Source organism: Alexandromys fortis, unplaced genomic scaffold (assembly GCF_014885135.2).
Source record: "Alexandromys fortis isolate MF-2015 unplaced genomic scaffold, M_Fortis_MF-2015_v1.1 scaffold_62, whole genome shotgun sequence".
NCBI lineage: Eukaryota > Metazoa > Chordata > Mammalia > Rodentia > Cricetidae > Alexandromys > Alexandromys fortis.
The window spans coordinates 3263353-3279722 of NW_026067942.1; the positions used below are offsets into that span (position 1 = coordinate 3263353).

General features: G+C 41.6%; 1 protein-coding gene across 2 annotated transcripts in view; it reads left to right on the plus strand.

The window, feature by feature from the left end:
• Positions 1-16370, plus strand: part of Esrrg (estrogen related receptor gamma) — a 541176-nt gene that overhangs the window by 321773 nt on the left and 203033 nt on the right. Inside the window, exon 1 of one of the 2 annotated variants that reach the window (XM_050148262.1) lies at positions 5465-5628. The exons of the other annotated variant lie outside the window; for it this stretch is intronic. Coding sequence (XP_050004219.1) covers positions 5573-5628 — 56 coding nt within the window. The 5' untranslated portion in view covers positions 5465-5572. Of the gene's footprint in view, positions 1-5464; positions 5629-16370 lie in introns of those variants that run through there. 2 annotated transcript variants of the gene reach the window in all.

A 16370-nucleotide genomic window follows, 5' to 3' on the forward strand; every position in this document is an offset into this window, starting at 1 on the left:
CAAGTATATTCATTTTTGAAACGGACCCTTAGAAGTTTGTCAGGTTCTAACATTAACAAACACGTTTAATGAGCTCTCCCAGGCTGTTTATGTGGGTATCTGATGGCACGATCGATCTCACCTCTCTTTTCTGTTTCTTAAACTAGTTCTTTGAAAATCTGGACAAAAAGGGTTAATGGAAACTCTCAGAGTAGAAACCTTTCAAATTCTATTGATAATCATCAAGGGAAAATGAGCTTTTTTGAAAAAAAAATGTTTCATGGACACACACACACACACACACACTTAGCCTCAAATGTACTTTATGTTTAATGGGGTGGCTAAGGTAGATAATTTGATCATTTTGCTGGCATCAAACCGTGTATTGCTTATTCAGAAGTCTGTCCTATTTGTTCCACCCCCTCCTCCACTGCCCCCCCCCCCCGCCTTTCTCTCGGAATGAAACCACCCTCTATTTTGGACAACACTATCACACACATCATTGAGTTAACAATTTATAGCTTTTAAAAATAGGGATTTTTGTCCCCTCTTAGGTTTATTGTTTATCATAATCATCTTTCAAGTGAAAAGGCTAATTTACCCTTTCTATAGGAATATTTTAAGCTTGATTATCATAATATTACAGCTGCCTGCAAAGGTCTAAAAACGGGACATTGACCTTGAGTGTTGTCTGCATTTAGCTCATGGTGCTTAACATTCAGGAAAGAATGGAGCTGCAGCTCATTTGTTAATGTATAATTTCACAATGTTAACTATGTCTCCATCAGTGCATGCCATGCAGCTTGCAAAAGGCGTGCAGGATGCCCTAACATGCGTCTGATATTCTCTCGGAGTGAAAGCCTTGGAAATACGATGTAACTGAAGTCAGTTTTCCCACTGGGCTGGCTGTAGTTTATAATTTAATTTTTACTGACACTTCCCTGTGTATATTATTAGCCTGACAAAATGCAAGCAAAATAATCCTGAATTAATTAAACAGAAACCAAATTGCCTCTAGTAGTTTCTCTGGCTCTCCCTGGTCTTTTCTTCCTCCTCTTCCTCTTTCACAAAAAAGCACTGGGAAAAGAGTTTGGTGCAGTCTGGAAGTGAGACAATGGCCCCTTGGAGAATATAAATTCCATACTTTGGGAATGGGTTAGATTTATGGGACAAGAGGTTCATCAGAAGGCGAGGCTTTTTTTTTTTATTAGTGCTTCTGTGGATGCGACCACTTTTAGCAGAAATGATTGCTTCTTGCCAATGGAGACAATAATTTAAATATCAAAGTCTGCGCCCTGGAAATGAAAGGCAGCAGGAAATGCGGTAGGGTGAATTCATAGAGGCCGGGTGGTAAGATGCAGTAGGCACCCTGACGTGGATGGACGTCTGTGTCCTCAGTGGGAAAGGTGCAGGCTTTTGCAGGCTCCCGTACAATAGATGATTCTGCAAATGACGGAACAGGGCGCAGATAGATGAGGGGCCTGTGCAAGGCCACAGGGCTTCTGAGGAACGTGGAGGGGGCCTGACATCTGGGCCTCCAAGCTTGTTACTTAAGCTTCTGTTGTGAAGGATGTTTGTTCCTGGGTCCTTTGGGACTGTGAGACAGTAGTTTCTGATGGTCTTGGCTAGAATTTTTTGTGCTATGATTCATTGCACCATATATGATATGTCTAAGACAGGGGAGAAAGTGGTTCGAAAGCCTAAACCACTTTTCAAGTGTTTAAGGACTTGAGGGGACAATCTGGAACGGTAGACAGATTACAAGGCAAACTGGAAATGCCAAATATATTAGGCCATTGGCTTTCAAATGTATAACAAATGACAGAAGTGGAGTGTCAAATAAGAGCCGTCATACATGCCGAAGATGATTTTTATCAGGTCAGGAGCTTCGCCCTGATGGTTTTCATGGAAGAAACTAGAAACTAAAATCAGCAGAAACCTAAGAGTGACAGGAGACTGGATTCCTCCTCACATTTGCCCAACCTGAGAATGCAGTGTGAACGTCTCTTAGGACATGGTTTCGGTGGGAATGTAGTCAACGTCCTGCCGTATGCAGTTCACAGGACTCTATCTTTTGTTTCCGCTTGTTACGGTTTTTATTCCAATAGAAATGGAATCCACCCTCTGCCTGGTGCCTCTGCGTGTGTTGAAGAAGTTTGGCTATTTATGATTGCATTGGCTAATGAAGAAGAGATTGGGATCCTGCTTAGAACGTAGGCCTGATGCGTGAGACACTGATAGCAACTCGTTTATTTATATTCTGTGTGCCACAGTCTTCGGGGGCCTTTTGTTTGGTTCAGTTTTTTTCCTGATTTGGGTGGACTCTTTGTGGTAAGATTGTAAAGAATATACACAGATGAGCACATGTTTATCTAGGATTTTGTCCCCACTGCCTTCCTCCTGGTGTTTTCTTGTACTCTCTCTGAGCTTCTTGGATGCTTAATTCAGTTTTACAGGTGGCATGTTTGTTACTAAAGATTTTCTGTTCCTGCCTCTTCCACGGAGAGGGAGTTCTGGGGCTGGGGAACGCCTCTCACTGCGCTTTGCTCTGTGTGTTTGTATGGTTTCCTGAATGTTCAGTGCAAATGGGTTATTTCAAATTGGCTGCGTGGCATTCTACGTTGCAAATAGCATCTTAGGGTCTTGGTCCAGGTCTATCCAGCAGTACTCAAGGAGTGCACATTCATGGGTCGCTCAGTGTGCAGTGGAGTCTGGTAAGATCAGAAAATAATCCTGTACACATCTGCACATGTCTCTCTGTGGCACAGGGAGAAGACCGATGCGGGCACATGTCTAGGTATGTTTTCAAAATATAGAGCAGAGAAGTCATGACAGCAAATAGGTTCCCCAAATAAGAAAATTTGGGGAAATCAAGGATGGCGTCTGGGCCATGTGGGTGACTTTAAGACCCAATCGGCACAAACTGTCCGCAAACCTTGTTTTTAAAGGACCCTTTCGAAGGACACAAATGGGTTTTGTCACAGCAGGTACTGCAATGAGATCAGATGCATCCATACGGGGAGGACACTGCCCACATGCAAAACTGGATTCGCTCTGTGGACATGGTAAGATGTGCCAAGCATACAGAATAAATTTTAAATTAGAAAAATATTTTAGGACAAAAATATAAAAACTTTTGCTGAAATGTGTGCACATACATTTAATAGGTATATAAATCTATTAATTTCTTTGAACATTTTAGTTTAGTAAAAAAAATCAGGGTAGTGAGAGGAAAAGACGCTTTTCTTTGAAAAAGCAGTCTAAGTGTTTGTATTTCTCTGGTTGCACTTTGGAAAAAAAATCGCATTTCCTGCGGAATGCCTTTTTATATATTTCTTTAGTTGTAAACTGATTCCACGTCTCATTTTCGACTGAGTAGGCAAGGCTTTTTTATTTTACTTTTTTTTTCCAACTGGGTGACTGCAGAATGCTTGAATTTTCTTCTCCATCTCAGAGCGCTTTTAATTCACTGCTCACAACCAAATTTACATCTTAATTGCAGAGTTCACATTTAACAATATAGACAGCATAATGCTACTGGTAATTAAGCTTTTACTACCTGTTTTTATACAGTATTCTTAAGCACAGTTTTTTTCTTTCTTTCTTTTTTTTCCCCTGTGTGAGTTCTGGTTCTACAAACTTGTGTACACACAAAGCGCACATAGAAGGAATCGGATGCCTATCTTGAATATAGCTAAATACATGGGTGGGGGGTGGTGACAAGATCGTGCCCGTCATTTTTATATTCTGAATTTTAATGTGGATGTTCTATTTTAGTGTTTTGTTTCTTAGGGACCTAGAAAATCTGAGCAAGTTGAGGGAGTTGAGTTCTGATGTGGTGAATTGAACACACACTGCATATCTGCACTGTTTTATTTTGATCTCAGAGATTATACTATTTCTATCCTGTAAGACTTCAGACGCAGGAGGTTGGTAAGCAAGAGAGCTGAATTCCATCAAAACCCTGGGTCTTTCACTCCGCAGAAGGTAGCAGATAACTCTCTGCCATAAATAGCTGGTATCTGTTTCAAACGTACATTTGGTAGCATAAAAAAAATCCTATAGTTTAAAATAGAACTCGAAGATACTCTCTATTATCTGAGAATTAAAAACAGCCTATACACTATTGTAAGAGGAAAAGCATTGTTGTTGTTTTTTTTTTTTACATTATTTTTGCGCTTTTGACTGAGTCCTCATGATTTTTGTATATCATTATGTGTCTTAGACTGCTTCCTGTAGGCCAGGCTGTGTGGTGATTCACAAAATATTTCTGAGTTGATTATTTAAAGCAAGCCAGGTGTGTTGTGAATAGAAGCCCATAATCTGTGCTTTACCTCAATGCTACATGTTCTGGATAAAGCCATGTATGTATGAGCATGTCTCCTGGTTAGGAAGTCTCTATTGAAAGGGGTATTTGTTCAGGAGAGGTTCAGTACATTGCTGCAGCTCTTCCCACAAAAGCCATATGTCGATTTGGTCAAAATACAATGAATATTTATTTAAGGTGTTGACGTCCCACCCCCACCCCCAGCACTTAGTCTTCCTACCCAAACCCAGAGAGGGAAGCAGGCCACACAACCCTGCTTTTATTTACCTTTGCTTTGAAAGGCTGTGTGTGCCTAGGAGGGGAAAGAGAGGAGAAGGGAGAGCGAGAGAGGGAGGGAGGGAGGGAGGGAGGGAGGGAGGGAGGGAATAGAAATGTTTACCCCTCGCCTGAATCCATGCTCTCTTCCCTCTTCCATACCGCTATGAAGCTATGACCTTCTACCCCAGAGGGCTCGCCCAGTCAGTTCTTAGGCTGAACTCATGTCGAAGAAGAATGTCTTTTTTTTTTTTTAATGCTCTTTATAGTAGGACCCAGCAAGGGAAGGGATTAGTAGAAGCTAATGAGAAAATAGAGCGCGCACACCAATAATAATAAAAATAAATAAAAACAGCAGCTGCCCCGGTGGAGCACTCAATGTACAGAATAAGGCAGGATAAACTTCGCTCAGCACCTTCCACAGAATCCATCGGCCAAATGTATCCAACTGGCATAAGTTCTTCTTTGCAAAAACAAAATAGGTCTGAGGATAGAAAAAAACCAACAGCAAATCGCTCTGGTGTAACGTGAGTTAAGTTAGTTATGGTTGATATTTCCCCCCCTTTCTTTTTCTTTACTTTTTTTCTAAGCTTCTCGGGCTCGTGGGAGCGTACGCATTAAAAGAATAAATGTGGGAAAAATCTGCGGATCGCGTGGGGCTTTTGCAGCCGGGCTGCAGCTTTGCCCACCGTGCTCCGGGCGTGCGCCCTGCCTACCTGCGGGCTGCGGCTCCGGCGGCCTCGCGTCGCCTCCCTCCTGATTGGGCAGCGGCCCCCCAATCAGATGCGCTCCTGGGCCGGTGGGACTGCATATGTAAAGCCCTACTTCATATTAATAAGCTCCAATCGGGGCTTTAAGTCCTTGATTAGGAGAGAGTGTGCGAGCCTCGGTCCCAACTGGCCGTGCCTATGGGCTTGTCACCGGGAGAACGCGCGTGTTAATTGCACCCGGCTCTGTCAAGGAAACTTTGATTTATAGGTGGGGTGCACAAATAATGGTTGCCGGGCGCACATGGATTCGGTAGAACTTTGCCTGCCTGAGTCTTTTTCCCTGCACTACGAGGAAGAGTAGGTACCTTTTTTCTTTTTTTTCTTTCTTTTTGCAACTCGGCGTGGGGGGCGGGGGTTGGGGTGCGTGTGTGCCGGAGCGTGGACAGGGCGGCGTGTGTGCACGCGGACCCACGTAGTGGCCTGGGTGTTTGGTGTGCGTGGGTGCTTGTTGGCGGCTGTCTGGTGCCTTTTGTGTGGAGGGTGATCTCCTAATTCAGTAAGTGGAGAATTGTTCTCTGACTACAGTGTTACCTTTAAGGCAGCCCTGTGACTGTCACTAAAACAGCTGGGTGACAGCCACTTCTCTTTCAGGTGCTAAGAATAGGCTCTGGGCACCAATGCTCAGTGAACTGTTAAAATGCATCTTTTACCCGGACCCATTTTCCCTAGGAAAGATGTTTTAAAATACAATATTCAAAATGATTTATACTACTGAGTGCTTCTTACGTATTTGCAGTTTGACAGATATTTGAAACTCTCTGTCACCCTTTACTGCGCGGAGTCAGAGGCAAAATCATACCTTTATTAATTCCCCTTCAGAGAACAATTTAGCAACTAGCCCCGTGCTGCTCAGAGCTAGGGTAATGGTAGTTATGTGGTTAGCGTTATGTCAGTACTTAACTGGCAAATCAGTCCGTTAAGAAACATGAGATTTTCACACATTATAAATATTTAAAGGGGAGAAGAAACATTGGTGACTTTAAAAAAAAAAAAAACTTCCCTTAAATAGACATCGTGCAGGTCCTGGAATTAGATTATGTATCGTATTGTGTCCAGAAATATACAAAAGGGCACTCTACTTCTTTAAATGTAGTTCAGTTATATTTATGAATACCTTCCTGGATAGTCTGTATATTTCGATGATCAAAGGTCCAGGGCTGGTAAGTAGTAGGGGCAGGGAAAGCAAATTGGGCATTCTCGTGTAAATGAATAGCTCATAAACTTCAAGTCACTGCTTAGACAGAACATCAGTGGGCACGAGTCTGTCAGTGGTCTCATTTGCTTTCTGTTGAATCAGTTAGATTGCTTTCGCATTACCGTAAACCAACTGTTACAATTTTTAAGAGTGCTCTTGGCAAACCTTTCTCTTGATAGATTGTGAAGAAAATCTAAAACTCTGGGCACTGGGGCCATGTGGTAGTGCTGGAAAGTCCACTAGCTGTTCTTGCTGACAGCCCTTTGCTTAGCATCATAATTGAGAGATGAGAAGTGGCTTGCAGCCTGTGTGTGAGCGTGTGTGAGTGCACACACTTGCATTCTCTCTCTCTCTCTCTCTCTCTCTCTCTCTCTCTCTCTCTCTCTCTCTCACACACACACACACACACACACACTCACAGGAACTATTAGCCAAGACTAGGATCTGAGACATCGAGAGGCTGTCTTTGCATCTGTCTGAACCACTCGAGGGAAGAGCCACGCTTAAAATGCTCGAGAATAAAAATGAAATACAAACAAAGGTAAGACCGCCCACGCAAGGCCAGTGCGGAGGGCAGTGGACCTACCTGGGCTGCGTGTAGCACAGGAGACTCGGCAATGTCCTCCTGTCAGGCAGAACGCCTTAGGCTCACTCAGATTCAGAACTTTGTCTCGTAAATAAATAAACAGAGCAAACTTTAAATATCCCTTCAAAGGGTTCATGGAAAAAGTACTTTCTTTGAATTTAACTTCTTATACTGAATTTGAATAATTAGTTTATATAGACTTCTTAAAGCAGATGTATTTAAACATGAAACCAGGGCACATGTCCTTTGGCTTTGGCACAAGATTCAAACTAGCTGTCTTTCTTTCTTTCTTTCTTTCTTTCTTTCTTTCTTTCTTTCTTTCTTTCTTTCTTTCTTTCTGGCTCAATTAAAAGTCATCTTTTAAAAATACAGATTTATTGTGTGGGTGCAGTTGTGATGGTTACGTGGTTCACTGGACAGACCGAAAGATCCAGGATTGAGCAACGCATCTGCCTCTCTGTCTCAATTAATAAACCACAGAATTTATACATGCTATTAATATTCATAGTAATTGTGCTGGTTTCAACCCCATCACGTGTGTATACACAGAAATGAAACCTGAGTTACGCAGTTTTTAAGGCAAATGCTGAACCGTTTCTGCTTGGGAGGCTGTTAAAAAGATTCATGCAATTTATTGACCACCATTAAGAGAGCTTAAAATGTTAACCTTTAACTATGTAAGTACATACATTTTTTTTTTTATTTTAGGAAAGTCGCCAGCACTTTCAAGAACACAATGCTGTATGGCTTGTTTCACACTGAATAGCAGTAATAGCTGGTAGCATAAATAGACGGAAATAATGTATCTGCTGGTTTTGACATATGTGTCTGTGTAATCATTCTAAATGAGTGCGCTCGTCACACGAATCCCTTTCAACCTCTGATTAAAATGTAACATTGACTACAGGATTATAGAGCGGACTTAATTTTACTGGCTGTTTTAACAGTTGCCACAGCTGTTGGAAGAAGGCAATTGAAACACTCCAAAACAGACAAGGAGAGGAGGTGGCAGTTTAGGAAATTCCAGCTTGATCGTGGAGACCCAGACATTGAAGATTTAACAGTTTCACGTTTGTCAGGATCCCTGCTCAGAGCTATGCAAATTTGATTGTGTGTGGATTTCTGTGTTTCAGGGTGTTGGCTTTATTTTCCCCTCGGACTCTTCTTAGGAACAGCTAACGTGAATTGAAATAGACTTCTCCTAAAGTGGTACTGTCATGTGGAAATACAAAGAATAAAAACAAGAATGAGACCTGTGAATTTTCACAGTAGCAACAAGAACGTAAATCAGAATAGGTATGAGTAGTGGGTTTTTTTTTTAATGGAAAAATAGGTGCCTTCCCAAGTTCCTTTAGATACGACGTAATTTGAGAGCCGACAAGAAGCAGTTTGAGTTTATTTTTTCTGAGGTAGAATACCCAAACTCCTACTCAGAACTCACGACTTTCTGTCTTGATCCTGCCATGTAAATCTGTTGCAAACACTAACAACCTTAAAGGTAGGTGGTGTAGGTGGGGTCTTCAGACGATCTCGGTAAATTTCTGGAAATGACAGCCAGCAGCAATTAGCGTTCTTTGGCTGAATATCTTTAACCTTGTCCACCACAAAACGGAACAGAACCATCCTGTTTTTTTTTTTCTAAGAATTAAATAAGTATGGTGCATGCTCTAAACTATATATGTATACAATGTGAATATGTATATGTGTTTATGTGTGTGTGTATCCCCAAGTGGTTTGCATTATATAACTCCTGATTCTTTTCTTTTGAAGTAAGCAAAAAAAAATTTTTTTTGAAAGTGTCCCTTAGTTGATGGAATACATGTTGAATGGGGGTGGTGACAGGCACCTATGTTCTACCAGCCCTTTGTGTGAGGGTATGTGGATATTGCCCGGTGCACATTTGGTAGTGAGTTTAAACAGCTTCTCATCTTAGCAGAGGTAAGGGCGATGGTGGGGGCTTGTTCTTTCTTACAGTGATGGCCTCTTATCTGTGTGCTTGTGGCTCCGAAGCTTTATTTACTGGACCTAGTGTGTTGCGGTGGTAATTAACCCATGTTATTAGCAAAGCCCTTGTGGAAAGCCATTAATTCTCTCGCATGGATGGTCATTTTTCCAGCATTTCCCCCCAATAAGGTAGCACTGTTTCTTTAAAAGAATATATGTGCTCCACACTGATAGTGTTTGATATATTTCTTTAATTTAATCTGACCTGTAATGTATAGTGGCTACTTCTTAAAGTATGGCATTGAAATTCTGCTTTTAAAATGCTAGCAGGGGAAAAAGACTTGTGCTGCTGTTTTTTTTTTTCTCCTAAAGTTGAGAGAGAGCATGAGTGAGGGAATTTAAAGCTTAGGAAGAAAATACAGTAGGAAGTCACTTTTCCCTTCAAATCATCCAGACCTTAGAATGTATGACCGCTCGTGGCTTTGAGGTTTTTTGATCAGATTTTTATTTAGTTAATAACACTTTAGATTTTTTTTTTTGTAAAATATTGAGCCACTAGAAAAATACTTATGCTTCCTTGGTTGAGAAAAGATAAGGGCCATCTCATTAGCTGGGCCATACTTTTGCAATTAATTTTCTATACCTGGTGCTATCCATCAAAGAGGGCAGCTAAGTTCTCTCGGGTTCTGTTTAACAATACTTTCATGATACCTCCCTCCCTCCAGAATTACAGACAAAGAAGGGGTGGTTCTCCGGGAAGGTAGCACGATGTCCAAATTGCAAGTCTGTGTGACTTGTGAAAAATTCCTCAGCATTGCTGTTCGCCTAATCATTAAACAAACTAGATCTTTGCTTCGCTTGTCAAGTGATGATTAGCAGGTTCATAGGATTTCATAGACTGAGTTAAAAATGCGTACTCCCTGACTGATTCTGTCCATCCAAGGGGCCGTTCACAGCAGTGATTTTTATGAAACCAATCCATACCAAATAAACTTCCTAGATTTGCCCCGCAAGGGTTTAGAGAGAAGATGAGAGAGCGTGCAGGATCACAGGAGAACTTTCCAGTCATCGCAGCAGACACGCTGTGCCCCGAGTCCGGTACCCAAGCAAATTCACAGGAGAGAGAAACAATACCAGGATGATGTGCTCTAGTGCAGGCGAGCTCCGACCGAGCCAGCTCTCTGGAGAAAATCTTTGATTATGTTGGGCCAGTTTGTTCAGTTTTTCTCTCTTATACACCCACTGGTGTTGTATTAAATTGTCATTGTCCTAAAACACATGCGATAGAAATGAACTGCGCTTTTCTCTGCTCCCTGACAGTGAAATATTTCACCTCTCTCCAGTCATATTTGTGTGCATTTGAGAGTGTGGGGATGACACCAGGCGTCTCTCCAGCTTGCCATTCTTGCTGCGTTTTGCATGTTTCATCATTGATTATTTTTTTTCCTGTGGCCACATCTACATAGACTGAGATTATTGATGCCATGATGGATAAACAAATGCACATATGGTCCTTTAAAATCGCGAGTTGCCACTAGGATGCATGGGGGAAATGTGTTTGTCTGTATGTCTAGTTGCATGTGAAATACACATATGTATGGGGAGAGGGATGTATGGACAGGTTAGATATGTTAATATTATTATTCACCAGCTTTTTTGCCTGTATAAATAAGTCTTAGGTGTAATGCATAAATAGTTAGTGGCCAATTAAATTTACCAGGCATGATTTTCAACTTGGATTCATGTTTTAGGTATTTATCAGGCCCAATTGGAAAAAGAATTGATTTAGCTATTCTATTATGCATTGGACAGGTGAACAGGTAGCCTGGAATGCACATTTTTTTGGATTTTAATTTCTAAAAAATTATATTTAGCATCTAGTAACCATAAATAATTTGTAAAATAGGAAATCAGCTGCTGATAGCAAATGCATAATTTAATGGGCTGAGGCCATATGCAGTAGAATATTTTGAAATAGCTCCTGGCTACATCTTTTCCTATACAATTGGTCGGACAAACACATGATCGTAAAGAGCAGGGAAGCTCTCAAACAAATGCAAAAATGTGGATTTTTATTATTGCACTCAGTAAATACGTCATTTCCTTATTTTTTCCTAAGAGAAAAATGAATAAAATTAATAGATATTTTTATATCTGTCAAATTCACTTCATGTCTTAGTTAATTCAGTTTTATTCTCCAAGGTAAATTTAGAATTCTGTGATTTCACTTACATAAATATGAGGGTGTGTTGATAGAAAACATTCATCCAATTGCTTTTTCTAATCTTCTAATTCTTGTTCTAATTCATGCGCTCCTTTAAAAGTGCTGGGATCATTTCCTACCTTTACTTATTTGCATAACGCTTTATCAAATTCCTGCTCTTGTGTTTATGGAAAATTCCTGCTTGCCGCTGCTCTACGCTGAGGCATCAGATCAGGGTCAGCCGTGGCGGTCTGAGGTGCTGAGTGACAGCCCTCTGCTTTCTCAAGGACCCACCTGACCATTTCTTCTTGTTTCAAGTTCAAGTCAGACTTTCTCTTTCTAGCATCGTAAAGAGACGGTTTCCAGTCTGACTTTTCCCAGAGCTCTACTTGCTAGTTCTTCCCACGGTGCCAGATTTTCCTTTTTCTCTGGCATTTTGAACAGTGTTTTTTTTTGTTTGTTTGTTTTTTGTATTTTGACAGTTTTCACAAACTATTGAAATGAAAGTATTTAGAATCTAGATTTGTATGTATTGCAAACATTCACTTCTCCTTTTCATTTCTGATAGGTATTTGGGGGTGTTTGGAGGGAGCTGGCATTATATATTTTAATTTCTTCAAATGGTATATGCATCATAATTTGTGGCAAGGCCTCTGTATTTGGGAGGTGATTTGTTAAGGCAAAGCAACAAAAGAAAAATACGGTTGTTTAAAAATTGGATTTTCAAAGAAATGGTTCTTTGAAATCTATTTCAATATGCTAGCAAAGATCTATACATGTACTTAACTATAGATTTTAACATACAGTGCTAGCTGGGAGAGAACTGCACAAAACCTGGACTTTGACGTTTTAAAAAAATCTATCAAACATGAAAGTGTGAAAGATCATCAGGACTTTACCTAAGATTATGGTGTATGCCACCACAAGAACCTAAATGCCAATATATAGTTTAATCGTATGAACCAGTTCTCATCGTGGGCATGCTTTTGTGCTCTCTCCTGTGGCCTCCGGTGCGACCGACTCGCATGCAGAATTTACATCCCTGGGCCTGAAGTGCATCTCACGTGTAATACACATTGGCAGCACGTACCTAGCCAAAGAAAACAAATTAATATTGGGCACGCTGAGGGCTGCCAGGCACATCACAGACATGTCAATTTAACTTCGCTTCATCATCCACTTTCTCCACAAACAGTTGGTTAGGATGGTACTGAATATAAGGAGAGCAAGCAATAAATTCTCACGTGTATCAGAGATCGGGTGGGTAAGGTGAAGGTGATGAGAGCCGGGCTGCCTCCCGACCTCTTATTTAAAACTAACTGCAGGGATTACAGACCACATAGATGGCAACGAGGGTAGTGTAACTGGAGTTCCTTCAGATCCCACCGTGAGGTGGGGAGCAGAGAGGTGTACATCTCAGAGGGGATAAACCTTCATTACTTTTATTTGAGAATCAAAAAAAAAAAAAAAAAAAACAAATTGCGGCAAATCCTAAGGCTCCTGTGCAGCGTCTCTTTCTGTGGAGCTTCGCCTACATTTTCCTCAAAACAAAAACAAAAACCTCCCACGCTTTCTGTGTATGGCTTAGTCAATATGCAGAGAAATATTTAAACCTAAATGAAGAATTGATGCACAGACAATAAGCAAAAGCATGCTGAATTCTACCCCACCCCTGGGTCAGAAGGAGATCTTGGCGAATGATAATCCCTCTTCCATCTACCCCACAAACCCTCTACCCATTTGCTTCATGGTTTCTGAGACGTTAAGCAAAGGCTTGCTTGCACAATCTAGGTTCCCTTTCTCCTAATACTCGCAGTTCCAGTTAAAATGTTTTTACTTTCCAAGCTGTTCATACACAACAGTCATGAGAATTTCCTTGGCTTGGGAAACTTGAAAAAGCTTATATACAAAGTTAGTAAAAAATAGCAGATCAATAAAAGAAACCTAGAGGTTCTACTGCTTCTTAGAGAGAACCATCCAGTTGCGAGCTGTTCTCTAGACTGCCTTTGGCCCTCCATAATTCTAAATTCTTGTAGCACATCAACTTTCCACCAAACCCAAAGATGGCTGTGCTAAATGATATTCTTTTTACCCGCCCCCTCAACTCCAAGCATATTCTAAAGAAGCTTTCTTGGCAGCTACTCATTTGTCAAAACAGATCTGATAGTTTGAGAAAGACTGTTATCCCTGTAACCAACAGCTCATGATGAGGGAAGAGTAGGAGAGCCATGCCTTTTCCCTAGGAGGAGGTGGCTGTCTGCAGTGCATGCTGGACCCCGTGAAAACACGGAGCCTCCTTTTATCTCTAGACTTGACTGAGACCTACCTCGTCAGTTAGGAGGGCCTCGAGTCACACATGGGGAAGCCACTGCCAACTGCAGGGTACTGACTTGCCTGCTTGGAGTCTTCCTATTGGAGTCTAGACAGCATCAAGATTTGGCCTCTGGTGGGAGCATGTGGCAGATCACTTCTGCTTTCTCTTAGCTGGCCGGCCAAGGCAAGTGAGGCGCACATGGATGTTTTATAGGCACAAGCTCCAGCCCAGAATTTGTTCCTCCGTACAAGAATGTCTTGTGACCCCGTTGTTCTTGTACATTTCAGAATTCTATCCTTTTCTAGAAATGTCGCTGGTGTTTTTCATGCACCCAAAGCACCCAAAGGCCTCTCTCAGGTTCTTTGGACCACAGCCTGGTGGGAGGCCTTTCTGAGATGAAAGTGCAGAATTAACTGGCTGGGTGACATGTCTTTTTTCTTTCATATCGTTGAATAGTGAATGCCTTCAACTGGTTAAGTCTGAAGGAATACGAAAAATAATATGAGAGTAAGACGTCCCACTCCAGTTGGATTTATCTATTTTCTCATTTCCTTGTAGTGAACAAAACTTTAATGTCTAGAGCATTTATGAGAGTTTTCGTGATTGGAAAAATCTGTCCTGAGATATGGTCACCTCATGTGACCACAGTACTTTTTCTCTCTTGTCTTCAGTTTCTGGTTCTGGGGTAAGTTCTTTGATGTCTATTGTCTTTTTTCTTTCTTCTTGCCTTGTAGAAGTTCTCACCTCTAGGTGGAGGGAGAGTGGCATGCCTGGAGGCCCTAGTGTTCTCTGAACAATTTCCCTCTCCATCCCCAAGACATACACCCATTAAAAAAATCTGTTTCTCTGCATTTGCTTTGCTCAGGGGTCATGCACTTTGGTGAAAGGGTCCTGGAGCCATCCTGCCCACATTCGCCAGTGCCCTTTATTCTCCCTGTGGATTCCAAGGAGATTGCCTCTCCCACCTCCCATTTGTTTTTTCTTTTGTTTTGTTTGCTGAACATTCTACCTGAGTGGTTTTACAGTGTTTTCCTGATGGTTGTCAGTTTGGGATACTGGGCTGCTGACATTTTTGTTAAGTTAATGTCACAGCAGAAAAACCAATGGCGAACTGGAATCCGGCTCCAGTGCCGGTGAAAGATACAACTTGTGTTTGATTGTGTGTAAATACAGTTCGTTAGCTGGGGGCTTATCAGATAGCTTGGCAGAGAGAGAGAAGAGCGATGCAGGCTGCTTTCAGTAACCACGCTGGTTCATACTCCTGATAAGACGCGGGGAGCTTTTTACAAAATGCTGATAGGTTTGAATAAGAAAAGAATAATCTCTTTCAGTGGCACCAGCTTATCAGAGCGAAGGAAAATGCCAGCACTTTTACATTAGCGAAAGTAAATGTTTTAGAGACTCTGGGCCCCCTTTCTTCCTATTCAAGTTAAAGAAGGAGGGGTGCTTTTGAGTGCTTGCTAATGAATAGAAGGATTTATTACCTTGACTAAATTACAAGGGGATGTGTTGATAAAGGAACCTTCGGCATCCACGGCAGGGTCTTTGATAAGCAGGTACACGTATGCTGTTGGCCATTCTCTGGAGAAATTAGCACGCCTAACTGGCGCTGGGTCTATTAAACAACATTTCTGTGTTCCAAGATGCAGTTCTGCCCTGTGTCGATCGAGGCTCCTTGTTCTCCTAGCTGATGAGTGACAGGCATTCGAAACTTTAGCTTATCACACTTATAAAATGATGACGACCAGGTAAGTTCAGGGGCTCGGTGAGCCTATGTCTGCTGTGCTGAACCAGCTATAAAAAAGCAACAACAAAAATTATGAGTGGGCTGAGATTAATTATAAATTGAGGATGCTTTAATGACAAGATAAATGTTTTTGTCTAGATAATAGTACATTTTAAAGTACCCTCCCTTGCTGTGGGGAGAGGACACTGCTTTGGCTTTGAATGCAAACCGTTAACTTCCTCAGTTGTCCCGTTTGCTCATCTTTGCGACGGATGCCTAGAAATAATTTGGCGTATTCAGATTTGATAAATGGTAGTGCAAGATCAGAATGATTGATTTTGGATTACTATTGATTACTCTCAATGAGATCACCGTGACACACTCGAATCAATAGTCTTCGATTAAGGGAGGCACCACGGCTCCATACATTCGCCTGGCAGTGGGGGACTGAGGGACAGAGTGTTCACAAGCTGATAAATTGACAAAGCGTTCAGCTTTAAACAGCCCTTTGTTCAGCACTAGTTTCTTAAAATGTATTTCATTGGAAAGTTCGGTTGTTTTTTTTTTTTTTTTTTCCCCAACTCGGGGCCTTTCTGTGGAAGAAAGGTCATCAGTTTAAGGATTATTAAATTTTAACTAAAAACAACTGGGCTCCATTTAGGTGTAAAATCATTTAAGTCCTTACTGCCGGCAACCTTCATGCCTTTGAGCTGTCGCTCAAAGGTTCCATTCTTTTATGAAGATGTCAATTGTAAACATAAAAATGCATGGCTGGAAATGGAATGGTTTTAAGATTCAAAATGAAATAAAAATTCCTGCCTGAGGAAAGCGCTGTAATCAGAATAAGGTGGTCTCCAGTCTGCTCACTAGTGGCCATGCTCTGGAGCAGCGCTGGGAGGTGGCGGCAGGTACCTTGATCAAGCAAAGCCTTGCATTTCCTCCCTCCTTGTCCGAGGGCTTGCATCCGCATCTCCAGCACGACACTGAGCATGCTAAGTGTTGTTTGATCTGTAAGCCGCCAGCACTACCAGCACCTTGGAATCTTTCTGTCACCAGCAAACTTACAAAGTC